The sequence below is a fragment of the Sus scrofa genome, chromosome 6 (assembly GCF_000003025.6).
Source record: "Sus scrofa isolate TJ Tabasco breed Duroc chromosome 6, Sscrofa11.1, whole genome shotgun sequence".
Classification (NCBI taxonomy): Eukaryota; Metazoa; Chordata; class Mammalia; order Artiodactyla; family Suidae; genus Sus; species Sus scrofa.
Genome location: NC_010448.4, coordinates 20,222,247 through 20,243,964, shown reverse-complemented (window position 1 = coordinate 20,243,964; position 21,718 = coordinate 20,222,247). Strand labels below are relative to the sequence as shown.

At 51.8% G+C, this 21,718-nt stretch overlaps 1 protein-coding gene across 7 annotated transcripts in view; it reads right to left on the bottom strand.

The window, feature by feature from the left end:
* Positions 1 to 21,089, bottom strand: part of NDRG4 (NDRG family member 4) — a 42,706-nt gene extending 21,617 nt beyond the window's left edge. For 2 of the 7 annotated variants that reach the window (XM_021093968.1, XM_021093971.1), the window contains exons 1-2: positions 20,546 to 20,940; positions 417 to 511 (exon numbers count right to left, since the gene is read on the bottom strand). In XM_021093968.1, coding sequence (XP_020949627.1) covers positions 417 to 488 — 72 coding nt within the window. In that variant the 5' untranslated portion in view covers positions 489 to 511; positions 20,546 to 20,940. The other 5 variants (XM_021093970.1, XM_021093972.1, XM_005664393.3 and 2 more) reach the window with 5 other exon arrangements.

Here is a 21,718-nt window from a genome sequence, read left to right as displayed (position 1 = left end):
GGTAGGTGAGGAAGCATCATGCCCTGGCTGGAGGCAACAATGCCGAGCAGGGACCCCCTTGGGGCTCAAGGGCCTCCCAGAAGCAAAGGTTGAATGTGGTCTCATTCCCCTGATAGCTGTGTGACCTTGGTCAAGTGAGTTTACCTTCTGTGCCTCAGCTTTCTCATCACTGAAATGGGAATAACTCTTCTAAAGAGCCTCCCAGTCACAAAGACAGCCAAAGCCACGGCGAGGTAGGCTGGATTTTAGTCGCATTGGCCCTCAGTCGGCTGGGAGCTCTCCCAAGGCGGGGACAAAGCTTTTCAGGGTGGCATGGGGATTCTCGCCATCCGCAAGACTCGAGCGAAGGCGCACGATTTCCTTCTTGGCCACGAGGTGGCGCCCTCCGCCCCCAGGACCGTGAAGGGGCGACTCACCAGCTCGGCGGCGTCCTGGCCCCGGAGCAGTGGTTTCTCCTCGGGGAATCGCAGCTCCTGCAGCCCTGCCATGGTCACGTCGTGGAGCAGGAGCCCTAGGGAGGGAGGGTGAGGATGAGGGCTGGGGCCTGGGGGGGCCGGGACGCTCTGACTTTCCCCGGCGGCCAGAGAGGACACCACCAACCCGGGCTGGGGCAGGGACACCAGGCACCGCCCCGCCCCCTCCATCCCCATTTCCCGAGCGCAGGTCCAGCGCAGCACTTCACCCGGGCAGCAGGGCTCCGTCTGCAAGACTTGCCTGCTTGGCTCAGAGGAGGTCATTCCATTAGTTGTCCTTAAAACATGTCGCCCCCGCAGCCCCACCCCCACGAAGGAAGGAAGGGAGGGAAAAAGCAAAGCAACACAATCCAGGATGATCCTTTAAATAATTTCAAATAAACTTCTTCACTTATCGAGAAGCAGAAAAGACAAGTGTAAGGAAGCCAGAGTCAGAAACAGACAGAAGCCCCCCTGCGCGGTCTGGGAGGACAGAGAAGAACAGAGCTGAGGGCTGTCCCCAGCGCCTAGGAAGCCAGGCCTGGGTGAGGACGCCTGGGAGAGGGGAGGGGGTGCCTGGCAGTGTGGCAGGCAGAGTGACGCTGAAGGAGGGGGTGCTGGTCACGAGTACCACCTGCAGGGATGGATGACATAGTGACCCCCCAACCCAGGCCAAGGGGCCCAGGCCCTAAGGGCTGCTTGTTCCAGGAGATCCTGGGCCTCTGAACCTCTGGAGATGGGGTGGGTGTGCACAAGTGCGGGCGTCTGGAGGATCCAAACGGGTGGGGAAAGTGGGCAGGAAGAGTGTAAGGACCCACAATCTGTGTAGGCTGGCACTGCCACTTCTCACTTGGATTTCAGCATGGCACAAATCATAATGCAGCAAGGGAAAAACTAGGCAAGGATATGAACTGGAAATTCATAAAAGAATTACCATTGTCCAACACAATTGGGAAAATATTAAAGATTACTAGAAGTCAAAGAAATTCAAATTTAAAACAAGATACTCTCCCCCCCCACCCCCCGCAATAGAACTGTCCAAGTTTGCAGTGCTGGCATAGATGCACTCAAACTGGTACTTAAAAAAATTTTTTTAATTAGTTAATTTTTTTTTTTTTAACTTATGGCATGGCGTTCCCGTCATGGCTCAGCAGAAATGAATCCAACTAGTATCCATAAGGATTGCAAGTTCAATCCCTGGCTTCACTCAGTGAGTTAAGGATTTGACCCCTAGCCTGGGAACCTCCATTTGCTGTAAGTGCAGCCCTAAAAAAAGACCAAAAAGAAGAAAAAAAGCACCATAATTTTTTTTCCTTTTGGTATCAAATAGGAGCTGTGGCCGCCGGCCTATGCCACAGCCATGGCACCGCCAGATCCGAGCTGTGTCTGCAACCTACACCACAGCTCACGGCACCACCAGAGCCTTAACCCACTGAGGCCAGGGATCGAACCCTCGTCCTCATGGATACTAGTTGGGTTCATTAACCACTGAGCCACGATGGGAACTGCCATGGCGCTTTTCTTATACTGTTTGTGGGTGTATAAATTGTTAGGTCTTTCTGGAGGGCTGTTTTGCAGAATGAATTCAAATAATTTAAAAGGTTCATATCAGAGTTCCCGTTGTGGCTCAGTGGTTAAAGAATCTGACTAGGAACCATGGGGTTGTGAGTTCGATCCCTGGCCTCGCTCAGTGGTTTAAGGATCCAGCATTGCCGTGAGCTGTGGTGTAGGTTGCAGACGCGGCTCGGATCCCAAGTTGCTGTGGCTCTGGCGTAGGCTGGTGGCTACAGCTCTGATTCAGCCCCTAGCCTGGGAACCTCCATATGCCATGGGAGCGGCCCTAGAAATGGCAAAAAGACCAAAATAAATAAATAAATAAAATAAATTAAAATAAAAGGTTCATACTCTTGGATTCAGCAATCCTCTTCCTGGGATAAATTTTCTGAGAAAACCAGAGAGGGCACCTAATGATTTATCTGTAAGAACACTCACCACAGTGCCATTTAAAATAGAGGAGGGAAAAAAAAAAATCTAAAAAAAGCTAAATGTCCATAAATAGGGTGAATAGCTTGTAAAAGATTATTTAATAACATGGGAAAATGCCTGTGTCCTAAAGCTCACAAAGCTGTTATAAAACATAGAGTGTTACCCAAATTACGAGAAACATGAACAGTTCCCAGCAAAGAGCCTGGAAGGATTTTGTCAAGTTAACAGGCATTATTCTTGGATAAAGGACTGAAGATTAGGGTCTACAGCTTGAAATCAGGAAAAAACAACATTTTAAAAAGACTACTTGAAGATCATTAACAATTCCTTGTTCTCGCAAAGCATTTCACATTTCCCAGCTTGCAACGTACTTTTTTCCCTGCTATTTGATTTCACCCTGATGGGAAGTGAGATGAGGTCACCAAGGCTGAGAGAGTGTCCATGACAGGCCCAGACGGGGCCAGGCCTGCAAACGGGGTCTTTGGATGCCGAGTGTTAGAACAGGGCTTGTTCTGTAACACCCTGGCCACCTGACCTGGAAGAATGGATTCTCATCCTTCTTACCATCCTCCCTGCCACCCTTCCTCCCTTCTTTCTCAATTCTATCTTTAGTCTTTCTTAAGGGTGAAGCCCTTAGACTTTCCCTTCTGCCCAGAAAGCTGGTTGGTCAGAAGATACCCCCCTCCATTCCTATGAATGCCCCAATCACCGGGGAGTCAGTACAGTGTTTGCCTGGGACCCAAGGGCACAGGGCCTGGGTTGGAACCCATTTCTTTTCTTTTTCTTTTTTTTTCATTTCTGGCCACCCCTTGGCATATGGAATTCCTGCGCCAGGGATGAGATCCCAGAGCCAAGCTACAGTCTTGACCTCAGCCACAGCTGCAGCAATGCCAGATCTCCAACCCACCGTGCCAGGCCAGAGATGGAACCTTTGTTCCAGAGCTCCCAAGACACTGCTGATTCCATTGTGCCACAGTGGAAGCTCCAGACCCTGTTTCTGGGGCCCGGTGCTCCTGAGACGAGGCTGCAGCTCCAGATCTTCCCTGGGTTTCCATCCGTCAGGAGCAAGAACCTCCCCCCCCCCCCCCCCGAGAATGTTACAAAGATGCTCCCTCGTGACCACAGTGGGAAGCAGTCCCCACCTGAGTCTAGTTTGCAGGTGAGATGTGCTGAGGCTGGGCTGGGAGCTGCTGGCCACCCAGGCCTCCTGCAAAATTCACCAAAAGCTGCACAGCCACCCTGGGAGAGCCTCATCCCCAGCATGAACAGGCCAGGCAGGGCGGCCCCTGCCCGCTCAGAGCCCAGGTCCCTGCACCCTTGTGCCACCCTGGAGCTCTCTGTTCCCAGTGGTTTCCAGGGAAACCAGCTAACACAATGCAGATGGGCCGTATTTTTAGAAAGGCATCCTCTCCCCTCTCCCCCACTTTCTCCTCCATCCTTTCTGATGTGGGCACGCTCCACACTCAGCCATCCATCCAGGCGGGGAGCTGACAGAAGGAACCCCACCTTGGAAAACTCTCCCTCCATTAGGGCTGTTTTAGCCGCCAGCCTCCCTGAACACCCAGCTCGATTAGACGCCTTGGCAGCACTGGGGTGTCCCCGCCCTCACCCAGGCCTGTTATGAAACCACCTCGGAGACCATCCTCCCCAAGGACAGTGCTATTAAAAGGGCTGAGAGTGGGCAGGGCAGGGACAGATGGCCTGTGATGGAGGGGGTGGTGGGGAAGGGGGCTGGAGAGAGAAAAGCCTTAAAATCCGGAGAATTGAGGAAGTCTTAGCCCGTGGCAAACAGACAGGCACAGGCCATGGCCCAGAACAGAGGCCAGAGCAGAGGGTCCCGCAGGATGGTGGCAGAAACTTCTTCCTGAGAAAGTTAGGATTAAAAAAAAAAAAAAAAAAAAGCAGCTAATGATGGAGAAAATGAGATTCCTTATTAAAGCAATACACTGTATACCTTAAATTTATGTAATGTTACATGTCAGCTGTATCTCCAAAAGATTGGAAAAAGCTTTTAAAAAGAGAGTGAGGAGTTCCCATCCTGGCGCAGTGGAAACAAATCTGAGTAGGAACCATGAGGTTGTGGGTTCGATCCCTGGGCTCACTCAGTGGGTTAAGGATCTGGTGTTGCCGTGAGCTGTGGTGTAGGTCACAGATGCGGCTCGGATCTGGCGTTGCTGTGGCTGTGGTGTAGGCTGGCAGCTACAGCTCTAATTAGACCCCTAGCCTGGGAACCTCCATATGCCGCGGGTACAGGCCTAAAAAGCAAAAAAATAAAACTTAAAAAAAGAGAGTGAGATTCCTATCAACTTCCCACAGGAAAGCCTGTGTCCGGTCTGTTAGGAGTCAGGGGGCACAGAGCAGATGGGGTGGCAGACCCCAGCGGTCTGTGAAGCAACAGCAATGTCGCTAAGAGCAGGTGCGTGACTTGTGTTCCAGCCCAGGCACCTGACATTCTCCCACCCACACCAGCCAGTGCCAGGAGAAGAAGCTCCAGGGCTCAGGGACCCCAGACCTCAGGAGTTCAAATCCAGGTGCACTATGTAGAGGACTTAGAGCCGTCCTGGTAGCGGCCCCCTCCTATCACTCTCCCCGTCCTGATCCTGACCCCAGAGGGTGGGACAGCACTGGGTGTGGGGCTGCGATGGGGACCAAACCCTCCCTCAGCACAGCCACCTCATAGATGAGACAAAAGGTGCAAGGAGGCGGTGAAGCTCCAGGTCCCCCTACAGCCTGTGCCCTTACACGGATCCTGCTTCCCCAAGTGGATGGCCAAACAGGAGGAGGCAGGGGACACCGTCTTTCTTTTCTGGCCCAGCTTCCATTTCTGCTCTCTAGTTATACCCCCTTGATTTATGGCCATGTCTGCTTTTTCCTTGATTTGGGCCTATGAATACCTATCTCCCCACAAAACCACTGCCACCTTGCATCCGTGCGTGCACACGAGACATACACACACACACACTCCCACTGTGCTTAAGGCAACTACATTTGGCCTCTGACACTCATAGCTAAAGATCCAGCAGACTCAGTAGGCCTATTCTCCCCGTAGGAAGCATGGGCCTTTGTTCATGCTGTTCCTTCTGCCTGAAACACCCTTCCCCATCACGTCCCCACTACAGCAACAATAATAGCAACAAATACAATTGTTAACACTTTCTGACGCTTAAAGTTTTTCTTTTTTTTTTTACCTCTCTCTTAACTTTTTATTTTATTTTTTTATTACTCAAATGAATTTATCACATCTGTAGTTATATAATGATCATAACACTCCAATTTCACAGGATAGCCATCCCATAACCCAAGCACATCCCCCCACCCGCCTTAAAGTTTTTCTTGAATGAGATGGAATGAACGAGTAAATGATTCTTCACTCAGCCTGCAAAGTATTAAAAGACTGATAACATTCAGTGTTGTGAGGTTGTGGGGAAACCAGCAGACCCTCATACACTGTTGGCTGGACGGCAGTGGGTGGGTCCAATTTTATTTGGATGGCAACTTGGTAGTTTGTGAAGATGCAAAGGCCTGTCATCTCTGTGATTCTGTCTCTAGGTATGAATCCCAAAGAGGCTGTGCACTGGGACACTGGCTGCGGCACTATGTGCAACAGAAAAACAGTGAAAAAACCCCAAATAAATACCAGGAGAATGGTTAAATACCATGGAGCATCTGCACCCTGCAGCACCATGCAGCTGTTTTAAAAATGAGGCAGCTCCACTCAAACAGAGAAGGAAAGCATTCTAAAACAGGCAGGTATGGAGTTCCTGTTGCAGCGCAGCAGAAATGAATCCAACTAGCATCCGTGAGGATGCGGGTTCGACCCCTGGCCTCTCTCAGTGGGTTAAGGATCTGGTGTTGCTGTGAGCTGTGGTACAGGTTGCAGACTTGGCTCAGATCTGGCGTTGCTGTAGTTGTGGTGTAGGTGGGCAGCTGTAGCTCTGATTGGACCCCCAGCCTAGGAACCACCATATGCCACGGGTGCAGCCGTGAAAAGCAAAAAGCAGAAAAAAAAAAAAAAAAAAAAAAAAAAAGAGGTCCTCCAGGTGCATCAGGGTAACTGCAACAACACTCTCCTGTGGGGAAGGATATATGAGTTTGGAAGGGTCTAAAGGGAGATTTTGATTCTACACCACAGATCTTAGCAAATCTAAGATACCATCCATCATAGCTGACAATAACGTTTTACGTACCAATAGAAGAGAAGAAAACACTGCCGATCAAATTACGACATAATTCTGCCCTCTGCCTTTTAACTTTTTATTTTGAAATAATTTCAGTTTAGAGGAAAAAAATCAAAGAAAAAACAAAGCACAGAAACTTGTCACATACCATTCCCTCGGCTTACCCTGATGTCGTCATGCTTCAGAACCTTAATACAATTAAGAGACACCAGGAAAGAAACGAGTGATCCAATAGGGTTATGCCATCTATAGCCCTTAGATGAAATTTCACCAGCTCTCCCAACAGGCTCTCAATCCAGGATGCCACACTGTACTTAGCTGTCATGCAGTCTCCTCCAGGCGAGGGCAGGTCCTTCGTCTGTCTTTCATGATGGTGACGCTTTGGAAAGATACGGATTAGTTAAATCTGTAGAATGTCCTTCAGTTTGGGTTTGTCTGATGTTGCTGTTGCTGTTTTGGCCATGCCCATGGCATCTGGAAGTTCCCAGGCCAGGGACTGAACCCGCGCCACAGCAGTGACCCAAGCCACCGCAGTGACAATGCCTGATCCTTGAACCGGTGCAGCACAAAGGAATTTCCTGTGGTGCTTTCTTATGATTAGACCAAGGTTACGCATTTGTAGCAAGTATACAGCAGAGGAGCCCTTGTCATTGCACCATTCCATGGAGTACATGATATCAATCTGCCTTATTACTGATTTCTAAATAGCATTCTCCAGCAAAAAGAACCAGGTCTCCTTGGAGAAGTGGTTGACTCCAAGGCTGAGGCAGAAAAATGACGAGAAGCGTCCAGAACATCACATGGGACTAGAAAATGAGAAACCACTCCAAAAAATAATGGGCCTATGGTGAAAGGACCTTATTACCGGGGATGTTAAGCTTGATCACCCGATTTAGGTGCTGTCTGCCAGGTTCTCCAATGTAGAGTTACTATTCTTCCCTTGGCAATTAATATGTATCTTGCGGGGAGATACTTCGAGACTAGGCAAGCATCCTGTTTCCATCATATTTCGCCCACTAATTTCAGCAGCCGTCCATGATGCTGGCCTATAAATACAACTGTGGTATTTGCTTAATGACAACGTCCTGTTTTCATCATCTCTTCTACATTAATTGGAATTCTCCTAGAACAAAAAGAGCTCTCTTTTCTTCTCCATTTACTTATGTATTTAATTGCTTATTTTGTTCTATGGGTTATAATCCATTTCTATTATTATCTTTTTGTTCTGACTGTGCCAGATTTGGCCATCGGGAGTTCCTTCAAGCTGGCTCCTGGGTCCTTTCACCATATGCCCATTATTTTTTGGAGTGGTTTCTCATTTTCTAGCCCCACATGATGTTCGGGACGCTTCTCGTATTTTTTCTGCCTCAACCTTGGAATCAAGCACTTCTCCAGGGACACCTGGTTCTTTTTGCTGGAGAATGCTATTTAGAAATCAGTATCTGGCACTAGGTTTGTTCATTGTTACTGGGGTGTCATTGCTCTGGGCCATTTCAGTAGCCGAGCAAGACCTACTTAAGTGCACACACGCACACCCACCTATACCCATGCATCTGTATATATGTTAAGAATCCTGAATTTAAACTTACACCTCTAATGCTATTTTTATTTATTTTTACAGCTGCACCTGTGGCATATGTAAGTTCCCAGGGCAGGGGTCAAACTGGAGCCACATCTGGGGCCTATGCTACAGCCATAGCAACACCAGATCCGAGCCACACCTGCAACCTACACCACAGCTCATGGCAATGCCAGATCCTTAACCCACTGAGTGAGGCCAGGGATTGAACCTGCATCTTCATGGAGACTCCTTGGGTCCTTAACCTGAGCTACAACGGGAGTTCCTATATCTCTAATTCTAATTTGACACCACACAGTTTATTCTAACCTCCCCCTTTCTTTCTTTGTAATTTTTTTCATTCACAATGAGAAACCTGGCTCTCTTTATTCTCAATATTTTTGTTTATTTGTTCATTCCTAGTATGCGCACAAAGAAATTTCAGAACTGCTACCCATATAATGGTTTTTTAAAAATGACAATGAATTTTATTACATTTATAGGTGTACAATGATCATCACAACCAAATTTTACAGGATTTCCATCCCAAACCCCCAGCACATCCCCCCACCCCCCAACCTGTCTCCTTTGGAAACCACAAGTTTTTCAAAGTCTGTGAGTCAGTATCTGTTCGGCCAAGAAGTTCATTGTGTGCTTTTTTTAGATTCCACATGTAAGTGATAGCATTGATGTTGGTGTCTCATTGTCTGACTGACTTCACTTAGCAAACTAATTTCTAGGTCCATCCATGTTGCTGCAAATGCTGTTATTTTGTTCCTTTTACTGGCTGAGTAATATTCCATTGTGTATATGTACCACATCTTCTTGATCCACTCCTCTGTTGATGGACATTTAGGTTTTTTCCATGTCTTGGCTATTGAAAATGGTGCTGCAATGAACACTGGAGTGCATGTGTCTTTGCGAGTCATGGTTTTCTCTGGATAGATGCCCAGGAGTGGGATTGCTGGATCAAATCGTAGTTCTATGTTTAGTTTTCTGAGGAATCTCCATACTGTTTTCCACAGTGGTTGTGCCAATTTACATTCCCACCAACAGTGTAATAGAGTTCCTTTTTCTCTGCACCCTCTCCAGCACTTCTTGTTTGTAGACTTTTTGATGGTGGCCATTTTGGCTGGTGTAAGGTGGTACGTCATAGTAGTTTTGATTTGCATTTCTCTAATAACGAGTGATGTTGAACATCTTTTCATGTGTTTTTTGGCCATGTGTATGTCTTCTTTGGAGAATTGTTTGTTTAGATCTTCTGCCCATTTTTTGATGGCAATTTGTTTTTTTTGGTATTGAGCTGTAGGAGGTGTTTATAAATTTTGGAGATTAATCCCTTGTCAATCGACTCATTTGCAAAGATTTTCTCCCATTTGGTGGGTTGTCTTTTCGTTTATAATGGGCTTTTATCATTTGGAACTTTTGGTACTTTGTTTCTTTTAATACTTTATTCTCTTAGAATTAGACCCCGATTTTTTAAAGCATCTATTACTCTTGTAAATTTTATGTATGTATTTATTTATTTATTTATGTATATATGTATTGTCTTTTTGCCTTTTTTAGGGCCACTTCAAGCAGCATATGGAGGTTCCCAGGCTAGGGGTCTAATCGGAGCTGTAGCCACCGGCCTACACCACAGCCACAGCAATGCGGGATCCGAGCTGCGTCTTCGACCTACACCATAGCTCACGGCAACGCCAGATCCTTAACCCACTGAGCAAGGCCAGGGATCGAACCTGTAACCTCATGGTTCCTAGTTGGATTTGTTAACCACTGAGCCACGACGGGAACGCCGTAAACTCTTTTTAAAAATTGAAGTATAGTTGCTATACAACACTTGGAAATTCTTAACAAAGGAAAATACAAGTGAAATAAACTGTTCAAGGTCTTCCTAAAATTTCTTCACATTCTGGGTCCGATGCCTCCAAATCACCCTGTCTTGACACCGTTGCTGGCTGGGCTTTTCCAAGAAGTCTCGGCATCTCTGGCATCGAGAACATCAGCAGCATTTCCCAAGAGGGCTCCACTACCGACTCCAGGATTTCCTTCCAGGTTGCAAATTCTAGGTACATATGATGGCAAGGACAGCAACCCCAGTGCCCACCTCACCAAGAGAGACTTGTTTTAGCGATGTTATGAAAAAATGTGCATCTATGAGTTGCCATAAATAGCTCTGTTATAAAATTTTCTTTGGTTGAGGCAGGGCACCAGGGTGTGAACTCTGTTCCTATACACACCGTGGCTGCAGGTATTCAACACAGATGCAATAACCTCTAATCCCCAGACCAAGGGCAAAGACAGAAGGAACTGGAAGCCCAATAGCACTCTCCATGTGAGCACATTCCGTATGGAGTCAGTCAAAAGTCCTACTGTGGCAGAGATCGGTAACTGTCGGCCAACATGTCCTTCTCTTTCTCCTTAATAATAGATCCCCCAATTTTAGATAATTAGACAATGGGAATAAAGCCCACTTTATGACCATGTGACAATAACCAGCCAGTTAGATGTAAATGGGAGCGTGTTACTTTGAGGTAGCGATCTTAAAGGGAGGAGACATGCTGTTTTTTAACCCTTCCTCCCGCCTGCTGGTTGGAATACAGATGTGATGGCAGGAGCTTCATCAGCCATTTTGGACCTTGAGGCAGGATACTAAAGGTGGCAGAGGGACAATACAGACGGAGTCTTGGTTCCTGAGAGTGATGAAGCCATGATTTTGGATGGCCTATCTCCAGACTCTGCTTATTAACGTGGGAAATACCTTTTACCTGTTTGATCTATTTTTTTATTAAAGTATAGTTGATTTACAATACTGTGTTAGTTTCAGATATTTGTTTTATATTTATTTACTTCAGATTATTTTCCATTATGGGTTATTATAAGATAGTAAGTATAGTTCCTTGGGCTATACAGTAGGTCCTTGTTATTTACCTGTTTTCAATACAGTCGAGTGTTATCTGTTAAGCCCATATGTCTAGTTTAGCCCTTTTCCCCTTCCCCTTTGGGTATCGTCAGTTTCTTCTCTATCTGTGAGTTTGTTTTCTGTCTACAAGTCTGTTTCTGCTGTTTATTTATTTATTTTTTAAAGGTCCCATCTTTATGTATTTATTTACTTATTTTTTGTCTTTTTTTTAGGGTCACACCTGTGGCATATGGCGGTTTCCAGGCTAGGGGTCAATCGGAGCTGCAGCTCCCGGCCTACATCACAGCCACAGCAACGAGGAATCTGAGCCACGCCTGCGATCTACACCACAGCCACGGCAACGCTGATGCTTAACCCGCTGAGGGAGGCCAGGGATCGAACCCGCGTCCTGATGGATGCTAATCGGGTTTGTGAACCACTGAGCCATGACGAGAACTCCGAGTCTGTTTCTGTTGTTTAACCGATTACTATCCTGGTTTTTCTGTCACATGCTATTGAAGCTAATCTAACCTTGGGACATTTTTCTTGGAGACGCTGCCCAACAAGCGAAAGGAATTCAAAGAAAAGGGACAGGATAGGGCGTGCCCAAGGGGAAACAGGGAAATGCCAGGGCTGATGCTGAGCCTGCAGCCTCCTCTCTGCGGGGGGAGGCCCGGCCCAGGCAGCGAATGAGCCAGCACCTCCCAGCCCGCCTCTCACAAGCTCACAGCAACCGCATGGACCCAGTAACCATGACCCACATTCAAAAGTTTAAAAGCTCAGCTTGGCACTTTTTGCCTCAAAGTCTCAAGTTTCTTTAACATGGATGCCTCAACTCAGTCCTCTCGCTTTGCCTAATTTGGCAGCTATCCCAGAATCAAAGCAGGCTTGTCCTGCATCTCTGTGCAAGACTCCGAGGGGTAGGCCAAGGCGACAAGGCCCCTCCGGCCAGGAGGCCTGTAGGGTGGCCTGCAGGAAAGACAGTCAGGAGGAGCAGCTTTCCTACTGGCTATTATTCCCCCCCACCACAGAAAGCCTCCTCCGCCTCTGAACTGCCCCAGGTATGGGTTTTTTGAAGAACCACACTCAGCTGGCAGAGAAGCAGCCACTGCAAGCAGCTCTCAGAATCCTCCTGCCTCACACACAATGTCTGCAGAAGGGGGGGCCTGTGTCAGGGCCGCTCAATCCCAGACATTTCTTCTTCTCTTTTTTTTTGCTTTTTGGGCCACACCCGGGGTATGCGGAGGTTCCCAGGCTAGGGGTTGAATCGGAGCTGTAGCCACCGGCCTACACCACAGCCACAGCAATGCAGGATCTGAGCCCACCTGCGACCTACACCACAGCTCACCGCAACGCCAGATCCTTAACCCACTGAGTGAAGGCAGGGATCGAACCCGCAATCTCATGGTTCCTAGTCGGATTCGTTTCTGCTGCACCACAACAGGAACTCCCCGGGCATTTCTTCTCGTAACAGCTCCTGGTTGTGGAAATGGCACCTCTGCCCCATCCTCAGTCCATGTGGTTCAGACAGGGGTGACCACACCCCCAGGGGCGGCCGTGTGGCCCAGGCCTAAGCCCTTTGTTCATTTACTCAATCATTCATTCTTTCCCCAGATACTGACTGAGCACCTACTATGTGCCAGGCACTGTTCTAGGCACCAGAGCAAACGACGGTCATTACAGGCCAAAAAACCCTACCTTTGTGAAACTGTCTGGGTGTGGTGGGCGAACAACCAACAAATCTAAGTAACCACCCAAGGTCAGACACACTAGGTTCACAGAGGAAGCCAGGTCAGGGGAGGAGCTGCGACCTGAAACAGGGTGTAAGAGGGGGCCTCCCTGAGACGGTGACAAGAGCAAAGACCTGGAGTAGGTGAGGGAGGGGGCCTTGTGGATGCCTGGAAGGGCAGAGGGAACAGCAAGCACTAAGGCTGTGAGGTAGGTGTTTGCCTGGCGTGTTGAGATGGGCTTAAGTCCTCAGATTCTGGTATGTTCTGAGAGTAGAACCAGTGGAAGCCACCGATGGATCAAGGGTGGGGTATGAGAGAGAGAGGAGTCAAGGGTGACTTGGATTTTGTCCTGAGCCACTGGAGGGAGAGAGGTGTCATTCAGGAGTCTGGGAGACCTTGGGAAGAAAAGGTTGGGGGGAAGGTTTGGTTGGTTTAGACCCGAGTCACGTGGGGCTGCAAATGGCAGGTGTTTATAAGAGTCTGCACTTGAGGGGAGAGCCAGGACTGGAGACATCACCGCGGAGACGGTGTCTGAACGTGGGAGACAAATGGAGTTGAGCTAGGGAGGTCCTGTCTCAGAATGAGCCCCAGAGACAGGAATGAGGAGAAGGCAGCGCAGGAGAGGGTGAGGTAGGAGGTGTGGAAACTGAGTGGACAGAGCACATGACTCGGCCTCAGAGACAGTTCAGGGAGGGACAGTCCAGGGCAAGACCTTTACTGGAGTCCTTGGGGAAGAGCAGCTCTTTGCCGGGGTTATCAGGGGGATGGCCTGTGAGCCCGCAGCCATCTTGGCATCATGAGGAAAGGTCTGAATTGAGAGTCAGACCCACACGTCAAGGACCAAACTGACCCAAAGAATGGAACTGACAGGAGTGAGAGACAGATCTTGATGGCCTTGCGTGGCCCTACCTCCAATGGGCTGCACAGACCTCCTGGATTCTCCTCTTTGTGTCAAAGTTCAGTTTCTGTCCCTTGCAACCAAGACACCTAACATAACGGCTAAGGTCTTTTCTCCTGCTTGGTCCAGAGGGGCCAAGAGAAAGCCAGCACCCCAGCCATCCGTCTGGCAATGACACACTAGCAGCCAGGCCCAGGTGGGAGGCCAGAGGGCTTGTGGGCTCGGAGGCAGGGCTTCCCCACCCACTCGAATGGCAATACCATGGCCCACTCTAGCAGTTTGGGTCTTTTCCAACTTCTGTCAGATGAATCTAAAGCCGTGATGGTAAAAAGGAGCCCCGGAACATCCTGGGGCCTATGGTCCTCCTGGATGACCACTACAGAATGAAGGGACCGCTGGCCACCCCGACCACTGCTCCTTTCTGCCCTGTCCCTGTATGCTGGGTTCCCAGCAAACACCCTGGAGCTGACAAGAGCTTTGGGAGCAGTGGGCTTGGAGCCCTTCCTTGACGGATGAGGAACAGGTGTGTGCCACCACCCGATGTGCCAGCCTCTATGGAGGCTGAGGTGCCACATGTGATGGGCATACACCCCAGCTCTGGATTCTTAACCACTAGGCCACAATCAGTGGCCACAATCAGTGGCCCTGAGCCAAAGTCAAGGTGTGGGCAGGACCACGCTCCCTCTGGAGGTTTGGGGGAGACTCTCTTCTCCTGCCTTTTCCAGCTTCCTCAAGGGTGTTCCTTGTATTCGTTGACTTGTGGCCCCTTCCTCCATTCTCAGGGCCAGCAGGGAAAGCAAGGAAGCGCCTTGCTGCAGAGACCACGTCACTTCTTTGGTCTGTGCTCCCATCCCCCATCTGCCCCCCTTTCCAGGGATACGCGTGGTTGCGCAGTTGCGTTTAGGGCTCACCTGGGCCATCCCCCCATCTCAAGATCCTTAACGACAGCTGTGAAGTCTCTTCTGTCACAGGTTCTAGGAATTAGGATTGGAATCCGTTTGGAGGCCAGACTTCAGCCTAACACGCATGTACGCACACACACACTCACCCCACAGCCTTGCACCCCGTCTGTGTGTTATTCACTTTGCCTGCAGCGACTCCCTCCTCCCGGTACGTAGGAAAAGCCAGCTTCAACGTCTGCCCTGCATGAGTCCTCTTCCCTCGGGTTTTCCAGGAACGTGCTCTCCCCACCTCACTGGACCCCCATGTTCCTTGAGAATTCCCTCGGGACTGGCTTCACCAGAACCCCAGCGCTTAGCACCTACCCCTATGCGTTTGTTCATTTTTCATTTTTAAAAATAGAACTTGACTATCAGGCGACACACATTCACCAGCAAAAGTCAGAAAAATAGAAGGTCAAAAGAAGTAAAAAAAATCACACTCCATCCCAGGAACCAGAGGAAACCACTGGTGACATTTCTGCTTATATCTTTTCATTTTCAGTGCTCATCTATCCACTGAAAAAGAGGTGAGGTTTTTGTGGGGTTTTTTTGGTCTTTTTTTTTTTTTTTAAACAAAAAACACTGTTTTGAAGCATCTTTTGGACTCTGGAGTCAGACATCCTGATTCAAATTTCAGCCAGCCACTCGCCATCTGTGTGACCTGAAGCAAGTTACTTAACTTCTCTGGGCTTCAGCTTCCTTATCTGTTAAAAGAAGGAAATAATAGCACCTCCCTCCTATGGTTGGTTCAATGATGAATTAACACATAGGAAGCCCGGAGGACTGTGCCTGGCACGTGACAAATGCCGTGTAAGTGTGAGCTGCCATCACTTTATTACATGTCTAGAAGGAGACATCTGTTCAGGTGCCTCATAAACTTTGGCAGCGTAATTCACCGCTGCCTGGGGTTCCCTAGTGGGAATGAACTCCTGTTTCTTTCAAATCCCCTCCTATTAGGTATTTAGGTTGTTTCCAGGTTTTTTTTTCCTCTTCTATAAACAACTACCGGATAATATCCTTGAACGAACACCTCTTTATTTGTTCCTAAAAATTCAACTGCTGAGTCACAGATGATACATATTTTTAAGCTTTGGATACATCACTGCCAACCTGCCCTTCATAAAAGTTGCACCAGTGACTGGCGTGGCCATCTCCCCACACCCTCCCCTCCTCCAGCAGACACGCCTGTGCCCTCACACCTATCTCACAGCGCCCCGGGGACGCCGTGACAGTTGCTTAAATGGATGAACTGGAAAGGAGGATTCGGGAGCCCCTTTGCAGCCTCCTGGGGGTAAATTCTATGCCTCAGTTTCCCTCACATAAAAATATATGGGTCAACACACCTCCTAACAATCAGACACGCATTCCATGCATTAAAATAGTACCAAAAGTCCAGACTCAACTGGCCAAAGTTTGCTTTTTAATCATACATCCAGTATATATTTTTAAAATTGCCCACGTCCAATACCGAGGCTCCCAGGGGACCATTTCAGAGCCCAAACCTGCCGTTTTAGAGCTCTGACTCCAAACTGTGTTGGAGGCACAGTGCTAGAGCACAAATGCACAAAAACCACCACCTTCCTATTTGCAAGCAGACAAATGTCCCACTTTCCTCCGTCAGACTAAGAAATGCTACAAAAGGCAGGGAGAGTCTGCCCTCTGTGGATGGCAGAGAGCTCGCGGGGGCGGAGGGTGGGGGGACAGTGTCCTGGGCTCCTTCTCACCACACTAACGACGTGGGGCCTTTGTTCCCACTTGACTGATGAGGCGACTGCAGCTCAGACACGTTAAGAATATGCTCAGGGGCTGAGAAGCGGAGAGGAGAACCTGAAATTCACATCCTCGGATTCCCAAATCCCTGCCCTCCCTGCCCCGAGGGCTCTGCGAGGGCTGAAACTTGTGCTGGTTGCCCGAGCCCTGGTCACCCGTGAAGGAACAGCCCTTTCTTCTCTCTGGAACAAAAAGACATGCCTGGGCTGCGCGCGACAACTTCTGGGCATCCTTCCAGCCCCGTAAGCGAGGGGTGCCTGGCTTTCCCCACCTGTTGTCAGAGCTAGTGGGAACCAACCCCAGATGTCATGCCCCACCTTGTCGCAGGTGACAGGAACCTGAGGCCGAAGCTGGGGCCCCCAAGGGCACATCTCAGGGAGGCCTGGATTGTGTGGAGAAACCAGAGGAGGAGCTGGAACTTCCCAGAGGAAGGGGATCCAGTGACTGGAGCAAATGGGGGGAAGGGAGGAGACCCCAGGACACTGAGGACAGCAGGCCTATGACTGCCGTTTCCTGCCAGGCGCTACACTCTGGTGGCACAACCAGGTTGGTACCACGACGAGCCCATTTTGCAGATGAGGAAAGTGAAGTATAGAACAGCTAAGAGATGGGCCTGGAGCCAGGCAGTGGACATGCATAGGGCAGCTCAGGGCTCAGGACGGAGGTTTGAAACCCAGCCCTACCTCTTCTCAGCTGTACTTCTCAGAGCCTGACCTCATTGGCAAACCGAGCATGATAATAAAACAGGAAAATGTGAACACTATAAACAGCTAAATAAACTTGAGTTTAACAAGAAGGTTTGGTGAGATAATTTCCTAATGCTGATGTGGGGGTGGGGAGTTGGAGACCTCTAAGAAACCATCCTGGAGATGCTATTGAGGCTGGACTCAGTCACCAATTATTGAGCACTTGCTGTATACCATGACACTAAACCGGCCACCACCCTGAGACCTGCTCATCATTCAATGTCAAGATCTCAGGATGTGGAGTTCCCGTCGTGGCAAGGCAGAAATGAATCCGACTAGGAACCATGAGGTTGCAGGTTCGATCGCTGGCCTTGCTCCGTGGGTTAAGGATCTGGCGTGGCCATGAGCTATGGTATAGGTCGCAGATGCGGCTCAGATCTGGTGTTGCTGTGGCTGTGGTGTAGGCCGGCAGCTGTGGCTCCAATTTGACCCCTAGCCTGGGAACTCCCATACGCCACGGGTGCAGCTCTTAAAAAAAAAAAAAAAAAAAAAAAAGATCTCAGGATGCATGTGACAGGGTTGAAGTGGGTGGGGACAGATTTAAACTTCCTAGTGGTCAACCAGTCACGGCAGGTGGAGTCCTCCCTCCATCCTAGGGACAGCCATGACCAAGGAATCTGAGGGGAGGTGTGGCCCAAGAGGCAACCACCAAGGCCAGGCCCCATCTGAGTGTGTCACTTATGTCATCTCGGTGAGCCTCACGCCAGCTCTCGGAGGGAGGGGTCAACAGTTCCATCTCTAAGATGAGAAAGCTGACATCAGAGAGGTTAGGCCACCTCTGTGAAATCACACAGCCGACAGTAGCAAGGCTGGGATTTGAACCCAGATCCAAGGGACGAGGAAGAGGATGGGAACCAGCTGGAGAAAGCGGGGAAGGCTGCAAAGACCCCTGAGGGGATGCACAGTAGGAGCCTGAGACGAACGACAGTGACTGAGAGAGTCCTGCTGCAGCCTGGCCAGGGGCTTAGAGAGTCGCCAGAACAGGAGGAGCCTGTCTGATGAGGGAGGAGGGGCCTTAACTCCTGTGCCCAGAATATGAGGGTACAGTGGACCCCACTGGAGCACCTCCCCCCCCCCCTGCACGTGTCTCCCACGAACACCCCTCCTCCAGGCCCTTCTGGGTTGGGAGAGGAGAAGGGGAAGCATCCAGGAGCTCCATCCTGCATGCAGGGCTCTAAAAACCCCTGGGTGGCGAAAACTTTCCCTCCGGGAGATCAGCAAGTTCAGCCACCCCTCAGTCGTGTGGTCTTTGCAGTCAAGTGAGCCTCAAGTGAGCTCTATAGGGAAAGGATTGGAGGCCATGCCGGCCCCGTGGCTAACTGGGCTCAGATCTGGCACTTCTGAGCACCTGGCCAGTGTTTCCAATGCTCCAGGAACACCGCCCACCTTCCCGTCTCTGAGAGCCTGGCCTGAGCCCAGGGGTGGCCGCTGTTACTTTAACTCACAGCCAGAAACTTCACCCCACCCCCCACCCCATCACACAGAGTCCAGCCCCTCCAGCCTCTGCTTGCCTCACACCACATCACTCCCAGTCCAAGCCTCTCTCACGTCCCAGAGCCTCTGCATGTGCCGGTCCTTCACCTGTAATGCCACCTCCCTCTCCATTAATAGAAATTCTGTCTTTTAGGGTCCAGTTCAGAAGCTGCCGTGTGCTCACATCTATTTGCTCCCCTTCTGTTCCCCCACTCAGACTCCGACCTGCTTCCTGGGTGCATCCCCACACTGCCGTCCCCTTTCCTGTCTTGAAACAGGGTTCCTGGGCCCTGTTCCCTTGTACCAGGTGGGAATGTGCTCCAGGTCAGGGACCAAACTGCCCCGGTGCACAGTTACCAGAATCCACGTGTCCATCCAGCACACACCGATCGAGCACCTCCACAGCCCAGGACCCAGTGGGATCTCGACTTCCCGACTGTTTCCCTTTCCTAGCTCCCATCCTCCTGTCTAGGTCTGTCTACGCCTCTTCCCGGGGCGGGGAGGGGGGGGGACCACAGAGGCCACCTGTACCATCCGCCCTTCCCGCCTGGGAGAGCATCTCCACTCTCCAGACCCCTTGTCCTCTGTCCTGCCTCGTGTCTGGGCAGACCCAGGACCCTGCAGCACAGCATCCTGGATATGGTTTCCAGCAGGATGTCTGGCCACTTCAGAGGAGTCCAAAGGCTGAAGGTCCCCAGTCATCAGGGACCAATCTGGCTTGCAACTCTCCTGGCTCCTTGGCCTCTACTCCCAGGAAGTAACTTCTCCTCGGAGAGGCGCTCGGATTGTCACAGGGAGCAGGAAATGAGAGGTGCACAGCAGAGGTCCTGTTGGGAGTCCAGGGAGCTCCTTTCTTGGGGGGCACCAAGCCACATTGATTGAAGGGCAGGCGCTCTAAGATTCCTTTCCCCTTTCTGGGACTTGAATAGAGCTTGGCTAGTCGGAGACCCCAGGGGCTCCTCCCTTGACCCTCGCTCTGCCTCCCAATTGCTCTACCACCAGGACACCGGGACTCAGAGAGCAAAGCCGGGCAAGGCACCGCCCAAGTCCTCTCCCAGGCTGGGCTCCGCTCGGGAACCTGCAGCGCAGAAGCTAGGAATTAGCTGGTATTCGCAAAAACCCTCCTCTTGCTCGAACCTGAACCCCCTCAAAACCTCGCTCCGCACCCTGCTCCAGCTACAACTCCAAAAGTAGCGGGTGGCGAGGGCCGCGCCAAGGGGCGCCGGCGGGGAAGGGCCGGCGGTACCTGTCAGCAGCTCGATCTTGTGTCCTAGCACCTTCATCTCGGCGGCGCCCGGCGCTGCCCGGCTCGGGGCTACGGCGTCTGGGGAGTGCGCTCGGCCGAGCTGGGGAGAGGAGCGCCGGAGGCGAGGGGGGCAGCAGGAGCGAGGAGCGCAGCAGGAGGAGCAGCCGGGAGCCGAGAGCGCTCTCGCCGCCCCCTACGCCGCGCTCCCCCCTCCAAACCGGTTTAAAAAAATCCACCAATTGCACCACCGCGCACCCCTAAAAGGCGCCCGCCGCCACCTGGTCGGGGTGAACTCTGGGAGGCGGAAGGAGCGCGGGGGTGGGTGCGGGTGACACTTCACAAGGCGGAGGAGGGGGCACCTGGGCCCTCCGCCCGAACAAAGAGGCCAGGCCATCCCCGATGTCGCGGTTTGGGAGGCGGTAGCGAGGCCGTGGTCCTTGGGGTCCTCGAGTCTGACCGGGAAAGCGAGGAGGATGAGCTCGGGCGGGGTGGAGTGGGGTGGGGAGGGGGTACCGCCCTCGTAGGTGAAGCGTGGCCCAGGGACAAGGCGGCAGGCCCGTGGGTCTAGGTCGTGGGCAGGGGCTGCGCGGGGGTGGGGAGCTGGCCGCGGGCCGCAGTGGCTGTGGGATCAGGGGAAGATGGGCCCAGGGGCGCCTCCAACTCACCGAGGGTGATGCGAGCAAGTCAGACGCGCAGGCGGGGAGCGGGGCCTCGGCGCCGCAGCCGCCAACGCTCGCGTGCAGGTGCAGGCAGCCCGGGGCCCCTCCACAGAGCCTCCACTGCCGGGGGCGGAGGCCGGGCCGGGGGTGGTGCGCCGCGGGGGGCGTGCCCACGTGGGCGCCGGGGACGTGGGCGCTGGGCCCGGCCTGGGGGCTGGACCCGGGAGGCGGGCCTGGGCGCTCAGCCTCCGCCTCCCTCCCGCCGCGGGTGGAGTGCCCAGTGGGTGGGCAGGCGAGCGGGAAGCGGCGGCTCCGAAGCCTAGCCGAGACCCCGGGCCGATCAACCCGCTCCTCACCTGGTGGAGGCGTCGGGAGAAGGGTCCCAGCCGCTCGGAGGGTGTCGGGTGCGGTGGGAGGCGCCGCCCGCCCCGCCAGTCCCCGGTAGCCGCGCGCGTCGTCGGGCTCTCGAGGGAGGGGGTGGCCCTCTGTCTCAGTCTTTGTTTAGATTCCCGAGGGGAACCTCAGCCCGAAGGAGACTGCACTCTCCTCCTCCTCTGCCCCTGGTGCCAGCTGGGAACCCCTGGGGAAATGCTCCGGGGTGGGGGGGGAGGTCAGGAAGCGCCAGGTGCTCAGGCAGCATGTCTCCCATTTTTAGAGCCCAAGAGTTTCCTTGGCGAGCTCATGCAGGAGTGACTCCGCCCAAAGGTGTTCTGGGTACCCCCTCCCCCGAAATGTGGCGAGGTCCCTGCTCCCCTCCATTCACCCTCCGTTATCGGAGCGAGCAGGAAAGGGAACTAGGGACCCGCATCGTCCTCGGGCTCACTCCCATCCGGCCCAGTGCTGTTGCTGTCACCCGAAAAGTGTGAGAGCGCCTGGCTGGAATCTTAGTGGGGAGAACGGAAATGTGAGGACCCGAAAAATTTTACTTGGGCAAAGACAGCTCAAGAGGAGGGCTGCTGGACACCGAGGCTGTCTTCAGGCCCTGCCACTGACCTTAGGCGGGGTTCTGCCACTCCTGATTCCAGCCTTTCCTGTGCTGAGTGACTGCGTCCGACCAGGACATCTGGGCCGTCCCGCATGGCCAGTGGGCTGAGCAGTCAAGAGGCTCTTGTCTCTTCCCCCTTCACTGGACTTTTACCTGGGCTGGTTTGGGGTGAGGACCCAGATTTTCCTCAGCCC